The sequence below is a fragment of the Haemaphysalis longicornis genome, unplaced genomic scaffold, assembly GCF_048455015.1.
Source record: "Haemaphysalis longicornis isolate Haplotype H1 unplaced genomic scaffold, Haemaphysalis longicornis Haplotype H1 scaffold_1, whole genome shotgun sequence".
In the NCBI taxonomy this organism is placed as follows: Eukaryota; Metazoa; Arthropoda; class Arachnida; order Ixodida; family Ixodidae; genus Haemaphysalis; species Haemaphysalis longicornis.
The window spans coordinates 337,372,164-337,398,037 of record NW_027526203.1 but is presented as its reverse complement, the minus strand read 5'-3'; the positions used below and the strand labels follow the sequence as shown (position 1 = coordinate 337,398,037).

Below are 25,874 nucleotides of genomic sequence, written 5' to 3'. Positions count from 1 at the left end.
GGGGACGCCCCTCTTCTAAAACTCGCCGCGCGCGAGCGCCTTGCGTTTGGGTTCCCCTAACTTCTTGGGGGGCCCCAACGCCGGCTTCCCCTACCGGTACGGGCAGCGTAACGTAGAATTAGTTTGACGTTTCTTGGCACGTCGTCAGGCTCACCAGTAAGGCTATTCGCCCCGACATCAAACACAGTCGGCCCCTGGCGGCGGCGGGACGAACCACTTCTAGTGTGGATGGCGCTCTCGCGTCGTCTGCTCTTTCACGTTGCGCGCGGCGCAAGACTCGTGCTGCACACGACAAAACAACCAATATGTGTACTTTTTTGGCAGTAAGCGATGACATAGTTACCTCTGCTTGCGCATTTTCTCTAGAGACGCAATAATCAGTGGCCGTTGCGGGTTAATGCGCTGGTGTAATTCCACGAAACATCTTCGCCATGGTGAAACTTGTTATACGTGTGAAACGTGTTATAAACACTGTTTCGACACATTGCACTTTTCTTATTGATGAGTGCAGTCGTCTGCCGTTTCAGGAACGTCAAAGGGTGCTTTTTGATGGTGGCGTGGGGGTTATTTAAGGGATATAGTTTAATACACGAAACGAGTAAGAAGCGACAAGACCTGTGCATACCCGGGCATTCGCCACACCCTTGTAAAATTTGACTATGTCCTGATAGAAAGAAGAAACAAACAAAAGCAATTACAGTGCACACGACCCGTGTGCACTTGGAACGTTGGTAGGGCCATCTATCGCCCATACATTACCGGGGACGTATTTTACACCCGCAAGCGCCTGTCTGATCGAATTCTTCCCGTACCTTTCCGAAAATAAGTACCATTTTTGGACAGACGTTGCTTATGCTCTGTTGATAATTTTACATATTATTTAAAATACGTTTCTGTGGACGCGCACGCGTATTTCGGGGGGATTTTTGGGTAAAATTAAGCAGTTGTGAGTTTGCGCCTGTCCTGTGGCATTTCGTGTGTCATTTTTATATTTCCCATTTTCAAATCCCTACATGAATCACCTTGTCCAGAAACGTACGTTTCACTCAGCATAACTAAATGGCTAATATGGTCACGTCTTAACCTCTTAAGGTGGACCTAAGTTTAAAGGAGGAGGAAAAATCGCGTAATATAATGCACGTTGTTGCCCACATGTGTGGAGGATGTGTACTGTGACTCGCTGGATTTTTTTTATTTTGCCCACAAATGCTCGTTTTCAATACAATTTTGAAAAAGACGAGCCACAATTCCTGGAAAATGTTGGGCGAAAAGGGGGGCTAATCAGTCTTGAAAATACTGGCGTCTACTCGTTGAAGTACTGCTTTTTCATCGCTATGAAATACGACGCCTAGCGTACTTTCAATTGCAAGTAATACTGATAACCAACGTTTGGCTTTTCGCGTTACATGCGTTCTCTTCTCGCTGCACTTGGAACGTTGGTAGGGCCTCTCCCCCCCCCTCCCCCTTACCCCATACCTCCCCTCATACCCCCCGCCACCTTAAAAAAAAAAAAACGAAATGCACAGAAAACTTTTATCCGTGCCTTTTTTAGCCTATCCTCAAGAATTAAATGCCAAGACAAAAGGGAGGTCCAGTTTACAACACAATGTAGTTACCAGGAACTGCAACAGGGCAACTTCATTTGCCATTATGGTTCGGAAGTGACGTTACGCAAGACACCTGTTACGCTAGACACCTGTTAAATTTTAAAAGGAACAGTTCAGCCTTAACAGAAAATCTGTCTAACTGTGATGTCCCAGAAGCTTGGTTTACGCATACTGCTTGTCACTTTGCATGGTCATGCTAAGCATAAGATGTTGATTGTACTTCGCGCGTTAGCAATTTAATTCGCAAGTTCACTTGCGACGAAAGCCTTAAATAAGTGTTCCGACATCGTTATTCATCAAACCTGCCTTCAGAGTTGCTAAAATTTCATTTAACTAAAGCTGTGCGCAAAAGACCAATTAGAACAGAAATTTATATCTCTGCGCTGGTTAAAATTCAGTAATTTTATGTTGCCTTTCGAACACAAAAAATATTGTAAGCTCTTAGAAGAAAATGTCGGGGTAGTTAAGTGGTGTTACATTTCAGGGCACCCCACAAATGCAAGAATGCGTCATGCTACCAGTGAAAGCGATTGAAACGGCTGTTGTAAAGTGAATTACAGAGATCGAGGCTTCCTGATCTGTTTCTCTTTATGATTTTATTGAAGGCTCAAAGCCACATTCTGCAAAGATCGAGCTTGCTACGAGCCACGGCGTACAAGTTCATTGTCGTTATTGCGGCCGTCCTAAATTCCCGATGTGTCGCCGCTTTTTTGGCGCAATAATGAAAACCTACTGCCGCTTCCTTGGCATACATTGAACGTTGAGGAACCAAACTACAGCATACCACCACTCTTGTCTGCGCCTTTCTTGCGCACATACGGCGCGAGAAAGGCACGAAGTGCGCCCACAGTGTGCATTCTCCCGGGCCGCTCGACGGAGCATCCACACTACCAGCGCGACGCTGTCGCCACATACATGTCGATCTCGCGGCGAATACCTATACGCCTAACTAGGTATATATTGGCCGAGGCTTTCAGTCATAGTAACGGAGCGAAAAAGAAAAAGACTATGAGGAAAAAACATGATGATGATAATGGTAGGATACGTTATTTCAGCCCGCGCCGAGCCGAGCTTGGCACTGACGCCGCAGCGGCGCAGGAGTCACCAGAGATCCTGAGCCCTATTGCGGCGCCAACCGTACCGGCATATCCGTACGGCAATTGAATACTGATGCTTTCACATTCACTCCATCATAAGGAGTGCTTAGATATCCTCGTGTTATTTTCTCATTTGATGTTGTAGAGCATTTTGTATTTCTATTTTGCCTGGATGACCACTTGAATGGGCTGCAATATTTGTCCTCGCGTTCCTGGGGCCGTCCACCTCATCGCTCTCCTTCTCGCGTGCCAGCCTCAAAAGAAGCAGAAGAGGTTCAACGAACATGCGTTTACTTACGATGCTATGAAGAAGACGAGCGTGAACCGCCTCAGTATAGGCCTCTTCAGCAGGCTCCACAGATTGGAGTTCTTATCTGGGGAATCCTGATGAATAAGAGACAGAAGCAGAAGCTTATTCGTGTTGCTCTGAGTGATTGTTAAGGGTTTTCACGGCAATATGCGGCTATCAGTTAAACAAAGGTAATTTTACGTGTGAAAAAGTGCGAAACCGTAACAACGATAGAAAAGTCAAAATACCATTCCAAATAACGTATGCTAAAGCAAGACGGGTGCAGTGAACGCCAGTTGTAGCTCTTAGTATGGCCGGGCATGACCTCTACAACGCACGGTGCTGCCCGCTTAGCCTTCGGTGAAAGAAACTAATGCCACTGGGAGGAAGCTACGACCGGCCGCTCCCGCCATAGCGCCGACGCATACATAAGGGTACAATATAACGAATTTCCAGCAGAACGGTCACGGACCAAGCACACAACACGACTCCACGGATGTCGCGCGAAATTCAGGGAACATGACATCATATGCCGCGCTAAAACAGCGTCTCATACCCGCCGCGATGTTGCTCTGCTGGGCACAATGTCGCGGGTTCAAACTTCAACTGGAGGCAATGAAGGGTCGGTCTATGGCTGTGATGCCCGTGTGTATACGAGATTTGGGCGCTCGTTAAAATAACACCCAGGTCCTCTAAGGCTACCCGTAAACCACCAGCACACTGGCGCACTTTACATCCCAGGAGTTGAGAGCGAAGACATGGTTGGGCTTGAACACATTTGCGTGCATGTATTATACGCACGAAACGGCTAACTGGGCGTAATTTATGGGCATCCGTCACCTCGGCAGAGGCTCGTTTAATAGAGCCGCTAGCTCACTGGGAGGCGGTACACGCGCGATGTGACGTCACGCTCTCCTTTCCCGCCGGGAGCTCTTCTTCTGTGGTCTGAGCCCCACTTGGCTGGTCGCGACGAGCATTTCCCAAAACTAAACGCAAATACGGCTCAGAAAGGAAGCTTCGCGCAAGCTGCCAGCAAACTATTCCCCGCCTATACCTCGTTACCGAAGGGACGGGTCAATTAAAATAGTAAGTGAAAAGCTGATACCTGTCAATGCGGACGAGCGATTTCAGCGATGAGGTTGCTTTTCGCTCAGCCATAAACAACCCGTTTTCGTAACAAGCTGTTATTTGTAGTGTTTATAGTTGCTCTTTCGCTGCTTTTGTCTGTATACTCGAGTACAACTTAGGAACGGCAATGGAAGTTGCCGCTGTGACTCATCATCGCAGCCGGGTGTTACTCCGCGCGGTGCAAGTAGTGCGTTACTGGGAGTACATTGAACATTGCACGAGCCGTTTCCGTGATTTCTTGGACTTAATATATATGCTTATCAACTACTCCAGCGGCGACAAACAAACTACGCCATAAAAGGCAGACGGAAACACGCATTCATAAATCTCCTTTCAAAACGCGCGCGCTCGTTGGTATCCGGGCCCGTCGCTGAGGCGGAGTGATACCGTACATGAACTATTGCCGTTCTTAACTTGTTCCCGAATCAGTGATGTTCCGTACTGGGAAGAAATATTCCCATTTCTAGGTTCAAAAACTCCCTATTTTGTAGCAGTTTCCCTGCAAGTTTCTCTGGAATTCCCTGCAAATTTCCCTACATTCTGGTTTTGTATACCTGATAAATTTTTACGGGATTCCTCGGTTTGGGGGTGTTAGCCAGCGCCACCTATGTCTACTTTACGTAGCCTTCCTCATGCAGATGCCGTTCAGAAAATCAGAGTTTCAGCGCGAACTAAATACCACTGCATCTGCCGCTCAGCAGCATTTTACTATGCATTTAACGTTTCGTACCAAGCAGCATGCTTACTTTGCATGCTAGAGCTCTAAGTTAAAACTGCCCGTATGAAAAAGAACAAGACATTATTGGGTAATTGAGGTAATTTTGGCTCAGCGCCGGAATTGCGGGCACCTTCTCTTGTTGACAGCACGCGGAGTAATGCGCACTCGAAATGCCTTTTTTGTGGCTCCTGGAGAGCCTTACTGCGCATGCGCGTGGAGCAGTGACGTCTCACGGTGCACAGCTGGCGCGCCTGAGCCGCCGCCGCCGCGACTGGATTGGATTGGATTGCATTGGAACTCGTTTTAGCAGCAGTAAGCATGATAATCAGCTAATCCTAGACAACCAGGAAACCTAAGAATAACCAGCTGAACCTTAGCTCACGCTACGTATATCCTGGCATAGCCGAGCTAAGCCACTGTTAATTTTTTCTATATTGTGCAGGAATACACGCGAACAGGCTGCAGCCCTCAAGCCGCCGCCGCTTCACCGTTTACTAGATATCTATCATCGAGTATTCTTTCCTCTATTCCCCCTCCTGTTTTATGAATTGGATTGGAAACGATCGGGGATGCTTGTGGCTTGCGCGACCACGACTCTGGATATTTGAACATAAATCCGACGAAGCGCAAGGGAACTTTTTAAGCAGAAACAGAGTAATAAAGGATGCGAGGTCGGGTTTACTGAAATTATTTTTTTATTTCAAGACTCCTAAAATTCCCTCAATATATTTAAGATTCCCTTTATCCCTTTTGGCAAAAATTAGAGCTGAAAATTCCCTGAAAAAGGGAAAATTCCCCGCACGGAACATCACTGTACCGAGTATAGTATTGTGGGTTTCCCACTCCCCCGTGCAACTCCCTCGGGCCATGAGGGTAACACAAACAAACAAACAAACAAACAAACAAACAAACAAACAAACAAACAAACAAACAAACAAACAAACAAACAAACAAACAAACAAACAAACAAACAAACAAACAAACAAACAGACAAACAAAAAAACAAACAAACAAACAAACAAACAAATAAATAAATAAATAAATAAGTAAATACATAGTACAGAGCTTGCGACGGGCGATAAAGTGCCCACCCGCCGAGACCAGCAGCCACTGCGAGATACTCGCGCGCGTATCGCCTGGCCTGGCCCCCGTCGCTTGGGAATACTCTCCCGAACCAGCCACCGGGAGAGTTAGTGGCTCTCATGCCAAGTACACGGGTGCGCACTAAGACTTCAACCCCCCGCCTACCCCCAAGAGCGAAGTATACCCTCCATGTAACGGCTCTCTATATGTATACAGTCCATAGGACAGACGGAAACTTGCTCCGGTTTTCCCCAAGCTTAGAAGTTTTGCCTCTTGATGGCCGCAAGCTGACAGCAAAAGAAAAAAAAAAGCAGCTTTATTGTTCAAAATAATCAAAATCCGCGCCCAGACAGGGTGCTTAATTAGAACGAACCGCTGAGCTTTCGTTGGCCCGTGCAACGGCGGGGGGTGCGGTGGGCTGGCCGCCGTTGAGGTACGCGGCGCGCCGCAGCTCCTTGCTGGCCTCAGCGGTGCGGCCCTGCGACAGCAGCCAGCGCGGGGACTCGCCCAGGAACCTGCGCGGACGACGCAGCCGTCAGTCCCACATACGCCTGCACAAGTGGCTCGAAACAACGACAAAGAAGGCAGGGAAGAGATAAATATTTGAATAACAACCAAGTGTCCCTGCATGACTCGGGACATCCGTACACAGGCATTCATATGCAGGCCGCTGTCAGAGCTTTGCATGACCAGAGATTGAAGGACTCTGGCATGACCCACGCTTCGGCAGATTACGCCGGGTTTGATCCAGTTTGTGGCCTACAGGCGACGCAGGGAATAAGGACGGCGATAACGGGTGCTATAAAGTGGGCTACGGATACTGACCATGGAGGATGCGTGTCCAACGGGCAAGGAATGTGGCTGTAATAGCCTGTATGTGGGTCCGAGTACGTCCCGTACGTTTTAGTGAAACCAGCAAAGCAAGAACCACGAACGCCTGTTTTCAAAGCCCAGTGGGCTTCAATTATTGGCATGCATTGGAATAGTAAAAACATGGAGGGTGTTTTTCTTCTTTTTTTTTGCTATGTTTTTCCCATGACGAATGGAACACCTAGACGGATATGCAGCCAGGCTGAATATTCTGAAAGCCACTCAAGTTAAGCCCGCTAGTTAATAAGGTCTTTGTACTGTTATATTAAGTTTTTGAAAGCTAATTTACAAAGGCAGGCTCATATCGATCTGTTCTGCAGGCGAGATATTTTTTTCAAACACAGCATTGTGTTCTTTATGGTGAAGGGGAGGGGATATTTTATTTCTCAAGTGCAGCGGAACTAGTTACATTTGGAACAACATGATTCGGTTAAGTGGCAACAATTGACAGATGGTAGTCTAAAAACATTCTGACTTACACAATCTTAAGGAGTTCTTGTGAGGAACATTTACATCAAATACGTGATTTTCCCCTTCCTTTTAATGAAAGAAGATAGTAAAAAACCCGCATTTTCTTTCGGGTACTTGTTCTAAAGCATACAACAAAATCCTGGATTGCCCAACAAACATTTCCGGCTGTTATTTTTAGAGGGTGTGGAGAGCTTGCTCAGCGTTAACCAAAAGATGATCAACTTAACTTCTATCGCTGTAAAAAAAATCCTGTGGTTCAGCTTCACCACAATGCACTCGATTGACCCATCCATGCTACCGACAAAGCAAATTCGGCGAGTGACAGCGACGATTATACAATCTGACTAAAAAATTGCCCCCACCTCCCCGAAGGGAATCGTGAGGAAGTGCGAATGCATTTCTTGCGCCGAGAGTACACGGCGTAGTAATTCTGACATCGCCTTGAGAGGCGACCAGCCAGCGAACGGTCTAAACTGGAGCAGAGCGAGCCAGGAGACTAGCGAGAGAGCGCGCGCGAGCCGACCCACGGAGGTCTGGCAGTTTATCGCTGCATATATAGGGGGGCACGCCGCGCCGAGCGCACCGAGCCAGGTGGCTGAGAGAGGAGGCGAGCGCAAGGGGAGAGGGACGCGCGCAGCGGCGCACGGCAGCTGCAGCCGAGCGAGGGGAGAGGAGGTGCGGGTGCGTGACGTCACGGCGCGGGGAGGGAAAGTGACACGCAGCGGCGCACGGCAGCTGCCGGGGAGAGGGGTGGAGTGTGTGACGTCACGGCGCGGGGAAGGGAGAGGGACGCGCGCGCGCACACCGTCGCGCCGCGAGGAGTGGTGAGGGGCGTGTCGTCACGTGGTGAGTGACGTCACTGCGCCGTTGCTACCGACGCTCCTCTCCGCTCCACGCCGTTGCTAGGGAGAGGAGGACTGCGGACGCCGCCGCCGCCGCCGCCGCCGGCGGTGGAAGGTTTGGGGTCGCTTATAAAGTGCATTCGCACTTAAAATTGCGATCTGCTCTGGCTCTGCGCAGCGAAGAACGCCATGCTTGCATTGCGTGATGCCAGAGCGCAGAGCGAACTTTCGAGTCAAATCGTGTGCTCGGCGGCATCGCCATTCGCTGCTGTTTTAGCCACTTCGCAGCTACGGACGTAGCCACTTCGCAGCCGACGTCAGCGTTTTCGCCCAATGGGGGGCCATTGATTGCTTCTGCCGAAGTAAATGGGAGTCGGTGAATCAGCCGTGAGCTTTGGCGGCTGCGGCCATCGTCACTGGCCAATCCACCTGTTGTTACGCCTATACTATGCTGAGCTTGAACGTGAGATGAGCCTCACGGCGCTCCAGGTAACGTCGAACTCCTTGTACGTTAAAGCGACTATGCAGCACTTCCGATAAACGCGTTCACTCTTTACTTTGTGCCTGGAAGCACTGCGAGAGCGCCAGTTATCTTCAGCACGGAACGGCACCGCGTGATTTGCTAGTCGCAGCAGATCCGCCTTCCGTTTTTGCTTTGCTTTGGTTCAGATTTTTTTTAAGTGGCTATCGAATTAGTTTATTGCTGCAACTGAAAGCAAGTCGGCCAATAGCCGTGACATCGTTGTAATGACGTAAATAGAGCGCTCGAAGGACGCCAAGACCGAAAAAGAGAGAAAAATTTCTTGAGCAAGTATTAGTTATCTGATGTGAGTAGATTAGCAATTTTTGGCTGAGGTATTTTGTGACCCCCTATTATAAGTAGTACCGGATGTGTTTGTTGACTACGTTCTGAGAGCATTTAAGATTTAGAAAAAAGTTGCAAGAAGTGCCGGAGGGTACTTAAGCCGTATACGTTAAGCTGCGGGTATTGCTTGACGACGTAGGACCTCCAAGCGTAACTTTAAGCCTAACGTCGGGCCGTCGCGGGCCAGATGGGATCGTCAGGCCGCCGAATACCAGCGCCCTTGGCAGCCACATGACGCGTCACAGCCAATGGGACCATCATGATGCCACATACCCGCGTTTCCAGCCAATGGGATGAAAATCGTGGTATGTTGAAATCTCAGCCATTTGAATTTTTAGTACCCAATTTTAGCCACGCTGACGCCGAATTTTCGCAGTACGGGCCGTGTAAAGCTATCCGCTTTAAGTGTTTTGGTGGCTGAACATCTATATGTCGAACTGCATGCGGGGTGGGACGAGAAATGAGAACTGAGACGCAAGCGGCAACAAAGTTAGCGGCCTCTTTGCGCGGGCAAGTAGGCCGACAAGCAGGAAGTTTGGGCAGAAAGTGCAGGGGTATCTTTTTTTCGGTGTAATTCTAACTTCACCCAGTCGTATATTGTTCTGCTGTACAACTAAATCCTGCCGACTCGCCCCGCTTCCCGCAGAAGGCCTTCGTCCCTGCTGCGGCACTTACCACCAGTTGATGATCAGAGGTAGGCTGAGAAGTGAGACGACCAGTTGAAGAGTGAACCAGTGTCGCACCAGGTAGGCCACCGCCACCAGCCCCAGTTGGCCACTGATCCAGCCCGCCCCGAACGTGGCGCCGAACAGCAGCCGGTAGCGCGAAGGCACCGTCTCCACAACTGCGTGCGCACACAAGTCACTGGGCGTGTACGCGCACACCGTCCCTCACAACGAGGCACGGGCTGTGCGGGCGTTTTTAAGAAGCAAGAGCTAACCTCTTCGGACAATCCGCAGGGGGGGGGGGGGGGGCGCTGTGTACGGGCAGAGCTAAAGCTGGGGGGGGGGGGGGGAGGGGGGGGAGGGCGCTGTGTACGGGCAGAGCTAAACTGGTTGCGCTCCCAACTGGCAATCCAGTCCTAGCAAGAAACAAAGAAGTTCCCTTAACGTATCAAAGAACCGCTCTCTTGTTCACACCGCACTGACCTACCTGCAGAATCCGCACGTAAAGGCCGTTAACTTCTTCCTGCGAGGTGTTCTAGCTGAGGTCGAAAGTGCCCCTTTAATGATCCATCCAGCAGTTTTGATACACCTGCTTCCAGCGGTAACACTTTTTAATGTGCTACCAAAATTTGTCGTACCAGATCCCGCAAGTTCGTTACCTTCGGTGAATTGGTATGACGCGATTAAATAACAACTCAAAACTTGGACCAGGAAAAAAACACAAGCAGGGTGTGTGTGTGGGGGCGGGGGGGGGGGGAAGGGGGCGCACAGACACTCTGCTGTCTTCCAACTAAAATGTTTAATTGAATGGTTTAAACTAGTAGCAAGGAATCCAACACACACACACACACACACACACACACACACACACACACACACACACACACACACACACACACACACACACACACACACACACACACACACACACACACACACGCACGCACGCACGCACGCACACACACACACACACACACACAAACACGAAAGACAACAGTTAAACATTTCTTGAATTCACAGCGCAACAAACAAAGACGAGATGGAGGACGAGACACGCAGGCGGTGACCTTAACTTGACGGTCAGCGCCCGCGTGTCTCGTCCTCCATCTTGTCTTCGTTTGTTGCGCTGTGAATTCATGATTATGGAAAACCAAATTGCCCAAGCATCAGCGTTGAACAGTTTAAACAACAATTTAAACGATGGCACCCAGCGAGCACTCGTCTCCAATTCCCCCGGGGGCGGGAATAGTCGGTAAATCTATTAACAGATAACTTTCAGCCGAGCGTAACCAGAGGCGGAATTCCGCCTGTGCGCGCACTGGAACCCGACGTGTACCCACAGAAATGCGGTGGGCAATGCTTTTAAGCGGTAATTTACGCTGAGTATGTTTTACACACGTTAAGGAGAACAAGCAAGGTTCATTTGAAACCGTTTTTGAAATGCAGTGTAACCCCCATTATACGACTTTCTCGGGACCGTGACAAAGCGTTGTTCAATGCGAGCGTCGTAAAATCCGAACAACAATTACGCCTATGAATATAGTTTCGCGGGACAGATTTGCAAGAAATTTCAATGTAAACTACAAACTAATGCTTTGCAGGGGTCATAAACCCAAATCACTAAAAAGTAAATGCGAAAAGAATATTGCAGTGCAAGTGCCAATCATGCTGCATTAAAACAAACATTGTAACGCAGTCCACTGCCGCAATTCCCGCCAGCCAGTGCGAGCCATGGCACACACGATCACGACAAATACACGTGGAAGCCTAAGCTTGTCAGCATAACCTCGTTGGCAATTCACTGCTGAGTGGGAGAAATGAACACCTGCACACTGCCCCTGCGACCGCTGCGCAGCAAGACAAGAGGAGACGCCAGCGAGGAGAAGGGGAAAACGATTGTGCAGAGAAGCGGGCTGCTGCTGGAGGAAAGAGAAACGAAAAATGAGACGGAGAAGAAAGATATGCCGGAGAGCACCGATTGAGCGGGCTCGAGCAGCGGAACAGGCCCGCAGCACTTTTATTTCGTCCGCCGATCGGTCACGCGCTGGGCGTGGGTCGTCGGATAACGCCGGTCAGGCATGAAATCGCGTCGGATAACCGAGGTTTTCAATGCATTGTTCATACGGCGACTTCGCCGAGACTTGACTTGTCCGTCGTCAAACCCGAGTTGTCGTAAAGCCAGGGGACGTATAACCGGGGTTCCACTACAACAAATGAGTATTCACTGTGCACCTGCAACCAATCACCATCAAAGCGCCTCAGAATATTTTTTTCGAATTACTGCTCCACACACCGCCTACCTTGGTCGATATTTTGCATCAGTGCCTCTTCTTAAATGCCGATGTTTCGTTTGTGTCACACTTTACGGCCGCTCTAGCATTGACTGCTAGCCTTGCTTCTGGAGTGGCACGAGCGCCACGGCCATTCCAAACCTTGTTGTTGTTCTTGCCTGTGGCTTTTTGACTACAGGGAAGTAGTAATGCCCTACAGAAGCCTCGCAACTGCTAGACCAGCTCAACTGCTTGCTCGGCCAGGTTCACAAAAGCGAATTACACGAAAGTGAATCCACTGCACTGTTACGCGGATACGGAGGCGTACAACTGCAGGCTGGCCGTCATTTCCTCGAGGTCCGGGTGGATGGGTTTTCTCCAATTTACTCGGGCTATAATCTTCGCCCCTTTCTGTTCCTTGGCAACCACTACGCTCGTATCAGTTGCACAGACAAAGTTGCACAGACAACTTTTCTAGCTCTCGGCCGTTTTAATTGTTGCCGCTAAATATGCATACAGGCGGGCATGACACAGTAAAAGACAGCGAGCTCTAACGCTGCCGCTACTTCCTATATGTAGTTATGCATAAATGCAGGCGAAATTTTATTTTCTCCCATCACGAGGCACAAAATGGCTTTAAAAAACCCCGACAGGTCCTATATGTAATATCAAGGAATTACCGTTTGGCAGATGTGCGATTACTCTGATTATTTGGGGGTGCAAAGCTTTTATTTTAATTTTTGTGTAAACGGGGAGCGCGTGGATCGAGTGGCTAACAAATTAATATATCATCCGCCATAAGTATACCAGACGTACACGCGGCTCACTGAATAATTTACATGATCGAATTCAGGGCATAGCACCTACGTGTAGAATTTACCTGCATTGTATAGATTACATTTCCGCTTGTTTTGCGCGCGGATAGGGCTTGGTCCTGTCAGTTTTACTTTGATCCATCCCGCTCCAGAGAACAACTACCCTGCCAAAATTGATCCCTGAGGTCCGCTTTATGGCATATAGTGCTTCAAAAAAAAAAAAGCACTGTGTCATAAATCAGACATTTTTTAACATTGTTCAGCACAAACACGTCTACCAAACCTTTTTTCTTGCCTTTGGTGTAACTCACATAGCGTGGCTGTGGTGCTTTGAATTCCTCCGACTCCAAGCGATGCGATGAAACGTGTGATGTTGAACACCGTCAGTGACCAACTAAAGGCGGTCATAACGCCGAAAATGAGCATCAATAGGCTGGTGAGGAGGACGGTTATCCTGCGGCCGTACCTGCGACGAGGAAAATCACAACGCCAATTCTTCTCGTCAACCGTCCCCTCGCTTCCGACACGCTCAAGATAGCCTTCTCATCAACCGAGAGTTAGCGAGAGTCACGTTGAGTGTTGGATCATTAATGGGCACTAAAAAACACAAAGATTTGCATGACAATCACAGAAGACGGAAAATAATGCCAAGGTCATCAGCCAGGCTGTTAGAGGAAGCTGCGGGCGGCGCAGCTTTCTTTGAAGGAGTCAGTTATAGCCTGAAGGAGTCGGTTATTTTTGTCTGCGAAAGAAAGGCCACCCCTGCAACAAGGTATGCCGAGGCTCGCTGCGAAGTATTACGGTCGTGTCATTAAATCACAAGGATGCGCGCGCCGCCCTTATCAGATAGGTAAGACCGCAATTGCGACAGGCTGCAGTAAAAATCATAAAGAAACTTGCTCACTTACGTCCATAGAAAGCTTACGTCCATAGAGAAGCGATAAACTTAGGTTGTGGTACATTGCTTCAGCGCTTCATTTTTTAGGCACCCTGAATAATCCTCTCACATGCTGCCAACAAGATGTATACCATAACTTTCTGCCTCCTTGGCTCATCCCCCGCCCCCTTTCCCTTCGCTGTTGAGGCGTGCGAAATCTGTGACACACCGGAGACCATATGCCATGTTCTGTGCGAGTGTCCACGTTCTTCGTCGGAAAGAAGTCAGCTCTCTTCAACTCTGCGGAAGCTAGACTCTCGGCGGCCGTTCTGTGTTAAAGGAGTACTGACACGAAATTTTTATGTTACGTTTTTTTCGCTGCTATGCGTGCCTACCAGCCCACTAATCATAGAATGACAGATTAGACGGTCGAGCGCAGCGTAAACATTCATTTACGGCGTCGTTTATTCGTGCCAGTTTCGGTTTCGACTGAAAAACGCCGAGCGGCCGCCATGACAGCATGTATAACATGACGTCACCATTCTTGCCGTATCGCTGCCTCTCTGGAAGCGCGCGCGAGCGAGCGCACGCGCGCGCCCAGAGCGGCCGAGGTTTTCGCCGTCTCCACAGGCCCGGGCCGCATGACGTCAGTCCCAAAACCATGACGTGTACACACGCCCGAGCAGCGCGCGCCAACCACAGCCAGCGCGTCGGCTTCGTCACGGGAGCCCCGACGTCGGCAGTTTGGGGCACGTAGCAGATGATGTCACGTCGGCCCGCTCTGGGCTTTCTCGTGCGGGCGAAGATTAAAATGGATTTTAAATATGTTTTGCTGAACGGTTGCTGTTGAAACTTGCTGGGAGATATCTCCTGATAAAAAGGAAGCGTTTTACATAGTTATCTCAGCTTTGAAATTTCGTGTCAGTACTCCTTTAAGAAAATACTGGGCCACTGGCCGTCCCCGTCATCTACGCACAAGGCGACAAAGGCGCTCCTGTGCGCTCTAAAAACGACGCACTTGCATAGGAGACTGTAGCACCAAAGACTGTAGCACCCTATGAACTCGCTGAACTGTTTTGTCTATAGAGTCCTAACGATGGGCACACCTCTTTACGCTCCGTCCTTACTTTTCCCCTTCTTTTTGTTTTCTTCTTTTTCCCCATTGTTCCCCTTTCCCACGTGTAGGATAGCATACTAGGCCATAGCCTGGTCAACATTCCCGCCTTTCCTTTATTCTTTTTCCTTCCTTCCCTTTTAATATGTCGCCTTTCTTTTAAAGGGACACTTACGGGAAAAAGCAAGTTGGCCTATATCGGCAGAATAGAGTGCCCTCAATGCAAGCCTACCACTCACAGCAGCAGCAGCTGCTTAATAACGCAGAAAATGCCAAAAGCGTGAAAACAGGAACTGTCGCCCCATACAATACCCTATATACATTTCGTAACACCCGGAATCGTGATTGGTGAAGTGTGGGATTGGCGGAGCTTTCCTAAGCAATTTTGTAAAACAAATACTGAGGCAGGTATACGTAAATGTAAAATAAATGTATGCGGGAACTCCTGCTCATACATGTATTTCAACAAGGCATGGATTTTATAGCTCTAAGCATGACTAAGCAGGTTATTTTGCTACAACTGCTGGTGAGATTTATTTCAGTTTCGATTTCGCTTTAATGTTTCGCATATCCAATAGTCGCAAGTACCCTCAGTAGGCTAGTGCGAGTGAACACGAGAGCTGTAGCCCCCGTTTACTGTCCGTATTTATTTCCATACGACAACCAGCGGCAACTCCGAGATTACTTGCGCAGTGGGCTAAGCGACGTGCCCCGCAGTCAGCCGCTGGACTGGGAAATTGCGCGAGTACTAGTTTGTGCTGTTTCCCGTAGGCGGCAGCAGCTCCTTTTGTGGGAAACGCCTTGAATGACTTTGTAGATGGTTGCTCCTCACTGTGTGTGACGTGACTTTTGAGTCACGAAAAAATGGAGGGGAAACAAGAAAGAAAAATGAGAGCTTCCTTTATTTATTTCTAAACAAACAAAGCATCGCTTGCTGTCGAACAAAATCAAAAACAGCTTTGAATAGAGTGATACCTCAGTTAAAACAGTCATTCAGCCTTTAGTGTTCCCTTGACTTTCTTTTAAAAATCATTTTGGATTGGAAACTTTTCCCTCGAACACGATTATGTCTCCTCTTTATTAGGGCTGATCCTTCCAGTCAACCACTAGATCATTCCCCCATTCATACTGCAGCCTGCAGGTAAAGCGGCCGTAAAAGATGATACAGCTACGGAATTGAATTACGTGTGCTACCTTTCATTCGAAGGCACACACGTATACGTTAAGAGCGGGCAGTGCCCGAGACCGGTCCGCGCGCGGTAGACGCTTTCACTCACCGGTCTGATATGTGGGCGAAGAGGAAGTTCCCGAAGAACATGCCCAGCAGGCAGATTGACTGCGACACGGACCTCATCCAGGCACGGTCGCACACCAGGCTCCACTGGCAGAAAACACACGCGGCTCAATCTACGCTGCACAGGTCGCTGGGCACACACACGGCCCGGGTGACCGCGAGTCAAGGCGCGAAAGGCTGTTCTACTATAGCCGTCATTCTCGATTGCAAACGCCGCCATTTTCTCGCCTTGTGAAAGCCCCTGCCGACAGCCCAGCATAGTTTTTGCTCATCTGCCTGTGCTTTTCAGCGTGCTCCCTGCTTACCGGCAGCAAACTGGTTATTTGGCAAATTTTTAGCAAGACATTTAGAATTAAGAAGCGTCAAAATGTGCATCGACGCAGGTCGCTGTATGACACGAGTTCGTAAAGCCGGCCATAAATACAAGAAAGAATGCTGACAACAAAACGCTTCCTCACGGCGTAAACGCTCACTTGTAAGATTCGTACGTCAAAGTTCGTTTAAGACACGCTTTTGTCGTTAGATCAGCAATCCGAAATAACTTGCGATAATTATTTGAGCTTGACATACAGAAACAGTAATTGATAATAATTAGCCGTAATTAAGATATGTCCACAGGCAGTGGCCAAAGACAGAAGCATTGATTTTTCAATTAATGCATTGTTCATGCGATTAAATAATTTATTGCGCTTAAGACAAATTTAGACCGACCTGTACACGCAACGGAGAATGACGTCTCTCGAACACATGCTTAAAGACTGCGTTCACGGTACTTACCACGTTACGATATAGCGCACGAAGCATGCATGTAAAAGCAGAAATGAATGACATTAAACGCTCTTGTGTGTATTATGCGTGCCCATACGGCCTACAGAAGCTGGAGCAATCGCTCAAAACCCCCACATGAAGTTATGCATGCCGCATGCATACATACGTGCATGCGTATACTCCCATACGCACGTACGCATGCATGTGCGCTCTGAACAAAGAATTTTGTATGTTATTTTCCCGTGCCAGCTGCCTCTGGAATGCGTCGCTTCATAAAAAAAAGTTCATAGAGCGAAACACAGGATAACTTGTGAAATAGGGGAACGAAACGAATGTGAATTGCGCGCACTTGCGGTGGCGTATACAGGATTTCACTTCGGGGAGGAAGCGGACCACGAAAAAAAAAAAAAAAAAAAAAAGAGAGGTAGAACGCGAAGGGAGCAAAAAGAAAAAAGAATACGGAAAAGCAAACAATGAGTAAACATAAGCTCATAGCCAATCCAAAATAAAAATGGCAGCATCTCCACTCCGTGGATGATGGCGAGGGTGCGTAGTACGGGGACTCGAAATGACATCCAAGTTGCGCACCGAGTGACACCTGATTTGCGCCCCGACCGTCATTCGATTTGAGCCGTGATCGAGCTGCACCTTGATCATTCCCTAAATAAAACTGCAACTCACGGCTCAAATCAAATTTCGCTTGATTTTCACTTGATGGTGGTGTGCGCGCGGATGGACGCGGACGGACATTTGGAGGTCCTAGGGTACTCCGCACCGTTACAGGCGAGGGAGTCTCGGGGACTAACTCACGGTCGTAGCCCGATGGGTAAGACGACTTACACTAACTCTGTCTGGTCTACCATACACAGGCTCGAATCCTGCAGGTGCCTGTGTGATTTTTTGCGATTGTAAATGCTATGCGGACGGGACGGACGCGGACGGACGGGACGTACGCGGACGGACATTGTGCGGTCCTAAGGTACTCCGCACCTAAAACTAAAATAGCTTCGGAATGCCGTGGGCGCACTCACGACCGTCAGATTGTTTCGTTCATTCTTGTTTCCCTTTGGGAACATTTCAAAATGGCTTGTTGTTGCTGTGAGAGTAAGTCCCGCATGACGAAGATGTAACCGACAATTTGCTGTCTGTCATCTCTGTCGACTCAGCGCTTTTTTGTCAAGATTTGATCTACAATCACATAGACCATCTCTACGACGCCTGCGCGTTTAACGGGCTGTGTTCCCACTCCGCTCCGAGCAAAGAAAGCAGTCGAATCCGCCACTGAACGGAGCTGTGATGAGTTGCATGTAGTAGGCCTTTCGCGTGCCGCCACTTACGTCCTCGACGATGGTGCTCTGGAAGCTGGAGTGGTCGAACTCCCAGGCGGTGCAGCGCACGCGGCTGCCGTTGACGGTGAGCCAGCAAGCGGACGCGTTGGCCGCCGCGAGGCCTCCGCCCTCGTCGTCGTCCAGGATGGCGTCGCGGCACCAGAAGTCCAGCCGAGGCGCCGCGAAGTTGATCATCATCACGATCATGGCAGACGGCACGCCGCGGTAGAAGGTGGCCAGGATCACCGGCACGTGCCACCGGCCCAGGTTTGCCGACACGTCCGCCATGGCGCGCGCCGCCCTGTAGCTGCGCCGCGTGCGCACGCCAGTCTCGTCAGTTGCAATCTAATGCGTGTTTTAAAGCGTATGGCTAGAGTTACGAGCATTTTTTTTTTCTGTGAGCTAGTGGAAGCGCCTTGCAGCAACTTTATTGCAAATTCTCAGCCGAAAACGGCGGTATTTTTCTAGTTTTATAAAAACTTTTTAAATACAATTATATTACTCTGTTGTGGGCGACGTGCCACATGTAGAGACCGTACCGTGTAAAACATTTGAACAATAGCGTTCTTTTTGTCGGTGCCATCTACAGACCCCCGAGCGCTGACCTTAATTATTTGGCTCCCTTACTCGAAAACACGCATATGCTAGACAGCAAAATAGTTACGTTAGGGGACTTCAATTTTCCCGGAATAAACCGGAACTCTGTGACGGCGTCAGGTGCCGCAGAAAACGTGTTATATGACACAATTTTCTCGTTTAATCTCCGGAAAGTGGCTGACTATAGGCCACTCGTATTCATGAACCGTCCAGTTTAATTCTAGGCTCGTTTTCGTTAGCGACCATTTCATCCCCAACAAAATAGACGTGGAAATTCTCGGTGGCATATCGGACCATATGGCTGTTTTTTATACACTTCCGGTTTCAAATGTTGTATACTCACGCGCCCATGAACTACACGAAGTTGCATTTCAAAACGCAGATGACAACGCTATACTGACTTATTTGATTCATGAATTTCCGGAATACTACGAACTTTGTGTGGGTGAACGGTCGAGCGTCGATGACGTGTGGCTACCATTGAAGAATCACGTTGTTCACTGCATTAAAAACTTGGTCCCGACCGTAGTAAAAACACACAAGAAAAAAGAGGCCATGCATACTCGAGAAATAATTCACATAAAACGGAGAATCAAGCGACTAAGGAAATCCCCGCCGCGGTGGCTCAGTGGCTAAGGCGTTGCGCTGCTGAGCACGAGGTCGCGGGTTCGATTCCCGGCCGCGGCGGCCGCTTTTCTGATGGAGGCGAAAAGCAAAAATGCCCGTGTGTTCGAGATTTAGACGCACGTTAAAGATCCCCAGGTGGTCAAAATTAATCCGGAGCCCTCCACTACGGCGCGCCTCATCGCCCGCGTTGCGTCGGCCCGTTAAACCCTACAATCAATCAATCAGAAGTCTCGTTTCATTTCTGATTACCGGACGCTATTAAGTTCGATGATGTCGTGTCTGAAAAATACAATTCGTCATGCTAAGAAACATTTTTCAAGCGTCACATTGCATAATTTAATCAAGAATGCTCCCAGTACATGCGTGCACTTCGCAAAACCGTAATTCCCAGCCATCCAACTTAGATGCAAAGCAAAAAAATTCGTCGCCATTCCACCCTGTGGAAGTGGATGTCCAGCAAAGCTGTTGTAAACCACTGCAAATGGCTATGGAGGAGGGTATGAAATGTTCCTCGTCGTCTCGTCGGGCTTGTCGCTTGCGCTTGGCTAGTGTCACTATAGATAATGGTACAGAGTATCGGCACTCTTTTCTCCTATTGCTCTGTGCCGCCGCAATGATCATTGGTCAGTTCGCATTACGGGACATTTGTTTACACTGCGACGGTTCATGGGCGCCACCATTTTGTTGTTTATGCGTTTTAGTCGGTCAACTCTGGTAGGCTTAGCTTGACCTCCCTACTGGCGGCAGCGCGCGACTGACGTCGTTCCGAATGCGAATCAAAGATAACGCGTGTAACAGCAGTAGGGGCCCTATTCTCGACTGCACAAATTCGCAGGGAATTCGCCATGTTTTTTGCGTAAGCACGACGTAAGCAATCAGTGACGTGATGCACCTATAGCTATGATCACATGCAGTGTAATTTGACGCTTCACTCATAAAGATCGCAACCAAGGTATCAAATATTGCGCATAAATGATATAAAACACTTGGAATGTACTATAAAAATTTGAGACGGTAGCTGAGGCTGGCAAGAGAAACACATTTCTGTGGGTCAAAATCGGCGTCAACACCACAGGGCGATCGAGTAACCTTGATACAAAAGCGAGCGAAAGGCGGGTGTTGAGCTAAAGAACATCACAAAATGTTTTTACCGTATCTATTTACTTCTTTCAGTCCCTTTTAGCAACATAGTTGGGCTCTCTGCTTCAATTCAAGCTTTGTTGCGTTATCACCATGGGTTATCACCTTCCCAGCCGCCACCACCGCCACGCTATCGTCTGCTGCTATGTTAGAAGTTTATGGCGTGATCCCATAAAAAGACGGCCTTCGCTTGTATGACACATAAGAGCAGCGAAGCGCTACGCCTGATAACCGCGGAGCGTACCAATGTCGCCTATTCACTCATTTTTCAATCTCAACTTCAATCAGCGCAGTAATGAACAAAAAAGTCACCTTTTGTTATTTTTCTCTTGAGTTCGATCATGTGACCAAGCAGCTTACTAGGAGGAGCGTGGACAAATTCCATGCATTGGGTTCTCTTTGTCATGGAGAGGCTTGTACTGCCCTCTTATGTTGCGGTTACGCCAAACAAATAATTTTTATTTTATTACCAAACATTAGAGCAAAATACTGCATGTTATTTTTATGCTCAGTGATCGCTGACTTGGAAACAGTCAAAACTATTATTTTTTTAGTAGAAAACATGCTTTAAAACCGCGCGTCATGCGAAACTGCACCTGCTGCAAATTCATGAACATTTCGCGGCGTCGAAGGTCGGTGAACTTTTTGCCCTATATCACGGCAAAAGCAGCCGCCATTTTCAAGCTGTTACGTAACATTACGTCACTTTTACGCAGGCTGAAGTTTCCAATGTGTGACGTTATCGTTTCCGCCAACTGTTTAAATTACGTCATGCCTACTCAGCCAATCACAGAGAGGGCGTGTATTACAAGCAGTACTGTTGTTGAATAGCAAAGGCAGGCCTAGGTTGTCATGTCCGGAGCATTTAGTCTAGTTTTTCACTGCCGGCCAATAATTATGCGCTTTCAGTAAAGAGAAATAAGGGAAACTTTAGAACTGGTGCCCGTATACGTCATGAAACGTCAAAATGGCGAAATCACACACAACCGCTTTGTCAACCGGAAGCACGGAACCGAAATTGAAAGCCAATCAGAAAAGACTCCCGGCAAATTCCCAGTTCCCTGGGAATTTGTGCAGTCGAGAATAGGGCCCTGGAAGTGTGGACAAGGATGCCGTTTCGCTGCATCTTCGGTAGTGTTGTCAACAAACGACCCGGTTGAAGTTAACGGCGAGGCCGTAGATGCGGCAATCTCGCAACACTTATAAACGCCAAAATGGCCGCCGTTGCTGACTTGCGTGCCTCAGTGGCGGTACTCTAATACCTTATCTACTGACACTACGCTCGGCTTCTCTTGCGGCAAATACTGGGTCCTGCTTAGCCTGAGGCATGCGCTCGGCGTCTTGGGCAAGAACTGCTCTATTTAATGACACTAGTCCTGCCCAGCCTTCAAAGATAATCTGCAAACATAATCTTTACCAGGAACACATGGTATGGGCGGAGGGAGGGGGGGTTTAATGTTCACAGGCCCCTTAGAATCCATAATGCTGTTTCAATGCTTGATTTTGGTTTCCTTAAACGAATTCCGAGCTCTATATATGATGTGTGCCTGATTAGCTTGACGCAGAGGCGCCTTAGGTCTTGGCGCCTTGGCGTTTTTGTCCACGGTGATCGTTTTGGCCCCCGGCGACGAACCCGTTGGGGGGTATAGGTATACAGCTTTGCTGTAAAAGCAAGCGACAATTCAACGATTACTGTCGAACTGTTTTCGCCCACAATAATGGTCAAACTAAGCCCTCTTCAACAGAGTGTGAGGGTAATCATTACTTGTTAGGAACGCTGTCGATTGTTGAATCTGGTTTATCCTTATTGCTAAATTTAGATGAGAAGAAAAGTACTGGCTCAGACGAAATTCCCAACAGTTTTCTACAAATGTACTCAGAGCCTATTAGTAAATACCTTCACCTTCTTTATGCCAAATCGCTCCGAGAAGGTTCCATACCTAAAGAATGGAAGATTGCTAAAGTAATTGCAGTACATAAATCAGGTGATGCCTCGTGCCCTTCAAATTACAGGCATATATCCTTCACTTCAACAGGTTCAAGAATTGTTGAGCACATCATCTTAAAATTTATCACTTAAGCCTTTGCAACAAATAGCCTGCTTAATCAAAACCAGCATGGCTTTAGAAGGGGACTATCACTCAGCTCATTGAAACTATACGTGATCTTGAGAGAGCCGTAAACGAACAATCCCGAACTGATGTTGCATTTTTCGACTTTTTAAGGCGTTAGATCGCGTGTCACATGTAAAACTAATCTCTACTCTAATCAATGTATTCGGTTATGGCCCCGTAATTCGCTGGATCTGTAATTACCTATCTCACTAGCAATATGTCCAGTATGGCGAATACGCTTCTAACATTGTAAAAGTTACATCTGGTGTGCCTCAGGGTAGTGTTCTAGCTCCATTGTTTCTGATATTTATTAACGACATAACAGAGAATATTAATGTACAAATACGGCTATTCACATATGACTGCATTCTCCACCAGGAAATTAGAAACAGAATTGATCAGTTGAACCTAAACAATGCGATTAATACAGTATACCAAAGGTGCCGCGACATAGCTGGCAAATGCAAATTAACATTAAAAACCGGTACTATGACCGTCCCACTGAAGAGAGAAAAACTAAATTTTTCTTGTCAAATTGACGACCTGGTTCTTAAAGGAGCCATGAAGACAACACACAAGTTTGGTTCATTCGAAAGGTTGCCACGTTAGAATCATTTGATTGATTATGGGGTTTAACGCGCCGACGCAACGCAGGCGATGAGGCGCGCCGTAGTGGAGGGCTCCGGATTAATTTTGACCACCTGGGGATCTTTAAAGCGGGCCGAAATCTCTGACACACCGGCGTTCTCGTTTTTCGCCTCCATCAGAAAAGCGGCCGCCGCGGCCGGGAATCGAGCCCGCGACCTCGTGCTCAGCAGCGCAACGCCTTAGCCACTGAGCCACCGCGGCGGGTACGTTAGAATCATACTGACACCACTTTTAACGTACTCTTCGCCCAAATAAGCTATATAATTAGGAAAAAAAGGAATGGCCATGCGACCCACTAGCTCTTTTCCCACAACAGAACCTATGAAGTCATATGAGCCAGCTGTGCGATTGGCTGAAGCCGGCAAAAGCAAACGCAATTTAGGCAGAGCTTATAAGCTTGCCGAACAAGCTGTTTGATCCTAAATGCAATGCATATCCATTTTACAGCAGTAAGAATGGTGCGGTAAACAACAAAAGTTACGAAAATAAACGTCAACATAGAAGTTCCGATGCGCACTGCTGTTGGTAGTGGGTGCACTATGCTTGCTTTAGCTGCACAGCAGTCCGACGCTTTAGAGTTGCCTTATACGACGCTGGTCGATTGGCGTAACCGACGTTGCCTTACGTGACCCTGTTTGTCAAGCATACTCCATGTTTCACGAAGCGATTACTTTCTACAATAACAAAAACAAGCCAGGTGTAAATACTGTCAAAAACAAAGCAACGGCGGAGGGCTGACTATGCTAGCGCCATCTGGGAGGTTTGACGGCAAGCAAGGCTGCAGAGCCGAATCGCGCACTAGAATTTTGTTTGTATACGCGCCGTTATGACTTCATTGTAGACGTCACCGAGACACACTATTTGGCGGGAGAATCAAAATTTTAACCTGAATTGATTAATTTCTCACTTAATACGGCATCATTTGCTGCCGCGCAAGCATTGGGGACGCTATAAAACACGAAACCTTTCGGATAAAACAAACTCGTATTTTGTCTTCATGGCTCCTTTAAATCAGTCGATGAATATGAATATTTTGAGGTAATTATTTCGTCTAACCTTAGCTGGACTGCACAGTGCGGTCCATTCCTAAAGGGAACCGGCGAGCGCGTGGCCGCACCGCTCCGCGAAGCGCAGCTGGCACATGCGCACTGGCCGCGCGACGCGGGAGCAGCCGCGCGTCGTCCGCTACAGCGCGCGGCGTCGCGGGCCGCTCAGCTTCTGAGAGCTGAGTAATCATGTTCTGGAAGGATGGAATAAAAAAGGAAGAAAAACAGTACATTTCTGGTTCTCGCTGCGAAAATAAAGGCACTTATTTCAGCGCGCATTCTTTAATACATTATACTTAAAGGAGCCATGAAGAGAAAATGCAAGTTGGTTTTATTCGAAAGATTTCGTGTTTTATAGTGCCCCCAGCGCTTGTCCGGATACAAACGGTGCTTTATTCACTGAGAAATTAAACAATTTAGGTTAAAATTTTGATTTTCCCGCTCAATCGTGCGTTTTCGTGGTCCCAAGTGACATCACGGGAACCGACCGCTCTGCAGCCTAGAGTACCTTCATTCACGCATCCGCCGTACAGGGTAGAGACACGTAACGCTGGCGCCGCCATGTTCGGTTGCTCGCTCGCCGCCGAAGCAAGTCATTGTGTCAAAACCGCGCTAAAATTATCGCCGCAACGCGGTTTAATGAAGCAGTTTGAATCATATTGTCTGTTTCGCGTTGCTAGGTCTCGTGGGAAACGAAAAGAATAACGCGTTGAGCCCGTTGGCCCAATTGCGGCGGCACGGGACCGTTCAAAGGTTGTCTCCACCCTGTAGCGGTGTTGGTTTGTTCCCGCGTTTCTTTACGTTCCGTAACCTAGATGGCGCCACCATACCGTGGCAAGCGTTTGGTTTGTTTTTGCCCGCATTTAAACCTGGCTTATTTTTGTTCTGGGAGAAAATATTCGTTCCCTGAAACAGTGCTCGCTCGACAAATGGGGTCACGTAAGACACCGTTGCTTGCGTCAATCGGCCAGTGTCGTCTGAGACAACCTCAAGCCCCGTAGTGCTGTGCAGCTAAACCAAAGCATGCTGTGCGCAGTACGAACAGCAGAACGCATCAGTACTTCTATGTTTACATGTGCTTTCGTAACTTCCACTGTTTGTCCCATCATTCCTATTGCTTTGTAAAGAATGTGCCCTAAATTTAAGCGCAAATCGCTCGTTCGTCTAGTTTGTAAGCTCTACCTAATTTGCGTCTGCTTCTGCCAGCCTCCGCCAATCGCAGAGCTTAGCCCATGTGACATCACAGGTTCTGTTGCGGGAAATGAGCTGGTGGGTCGAATGACCATTCCCGTTTTTCCTAATTATGTAGCTTATTTGAGCGAAGTTTACGCTAAAAGTGGTGTCAGTATGATTCTAACGAGACAATCTTTTGAATGAACCAAACTTGTGTTTTCTCTTCATGGCTCCTTTAAAGTAAGCCCCTTCTTTTCCTCCGTAACTGGACCACCATCGAATTTTTGTTCATTGCCCCTTTTGTCCCCTTAGACTGAGCTCAGCCATGGTGTGAAAAGCAGTTTGAAATTGTTAGTTTCCTTAGACGAAATTACATGTATGTTTTGTTTCCACTGTGTGACACCTATATTATACACTGCTAAAATCAT

The 25,874-nt window shown here is 48.2% G+C and overlaps 1 protein-coding gene across 5 annotated transcripts in view; it reads right to left on the bottom strand.

The window, feature by feature from the left end:
* The window catches only part of LOC144152771 (organic cation transporter protein-like), a 173,981-nt gene that overhangs the window by 18,708 nt on the left and 129,399 nt on the right, over positions 1–25,874 (bottom strand). For all 5 annotated transcript variants that reach the window (XM_077684238.1, XM_077684228.1, XM_077684219.1 and 2 more), the window contains 6 exons: positions 18,111–18,408; positions 15,989–16,092; positions 13,032–13,186; positions 9,646–9,814; positions 6,296–6,437; positions 3,003–3,088 (listed from right to left, as the gene is read on the bottom strand). In XM_077684238.1, coding sequence (XP_077540364.1) covers positions 3,003–3,088; positions 6,296–6,437; positions 9,646–9,814; positions 13,032–13,186; positions 15,989–16,092; positions 18,111–18,389 — 935 coding nt within the window. In that variant the 5' untranslated portion in view covers positions 18,390–18,408. The remainder of the gene's footprint in view (positions 1–3,002; positions 3,089–6,295; positions 6,438–9,645; positions 9,815–13,031; positions 13,187–15,988; positions 16,093–18,110; positions 18,409–25,874) is intronic.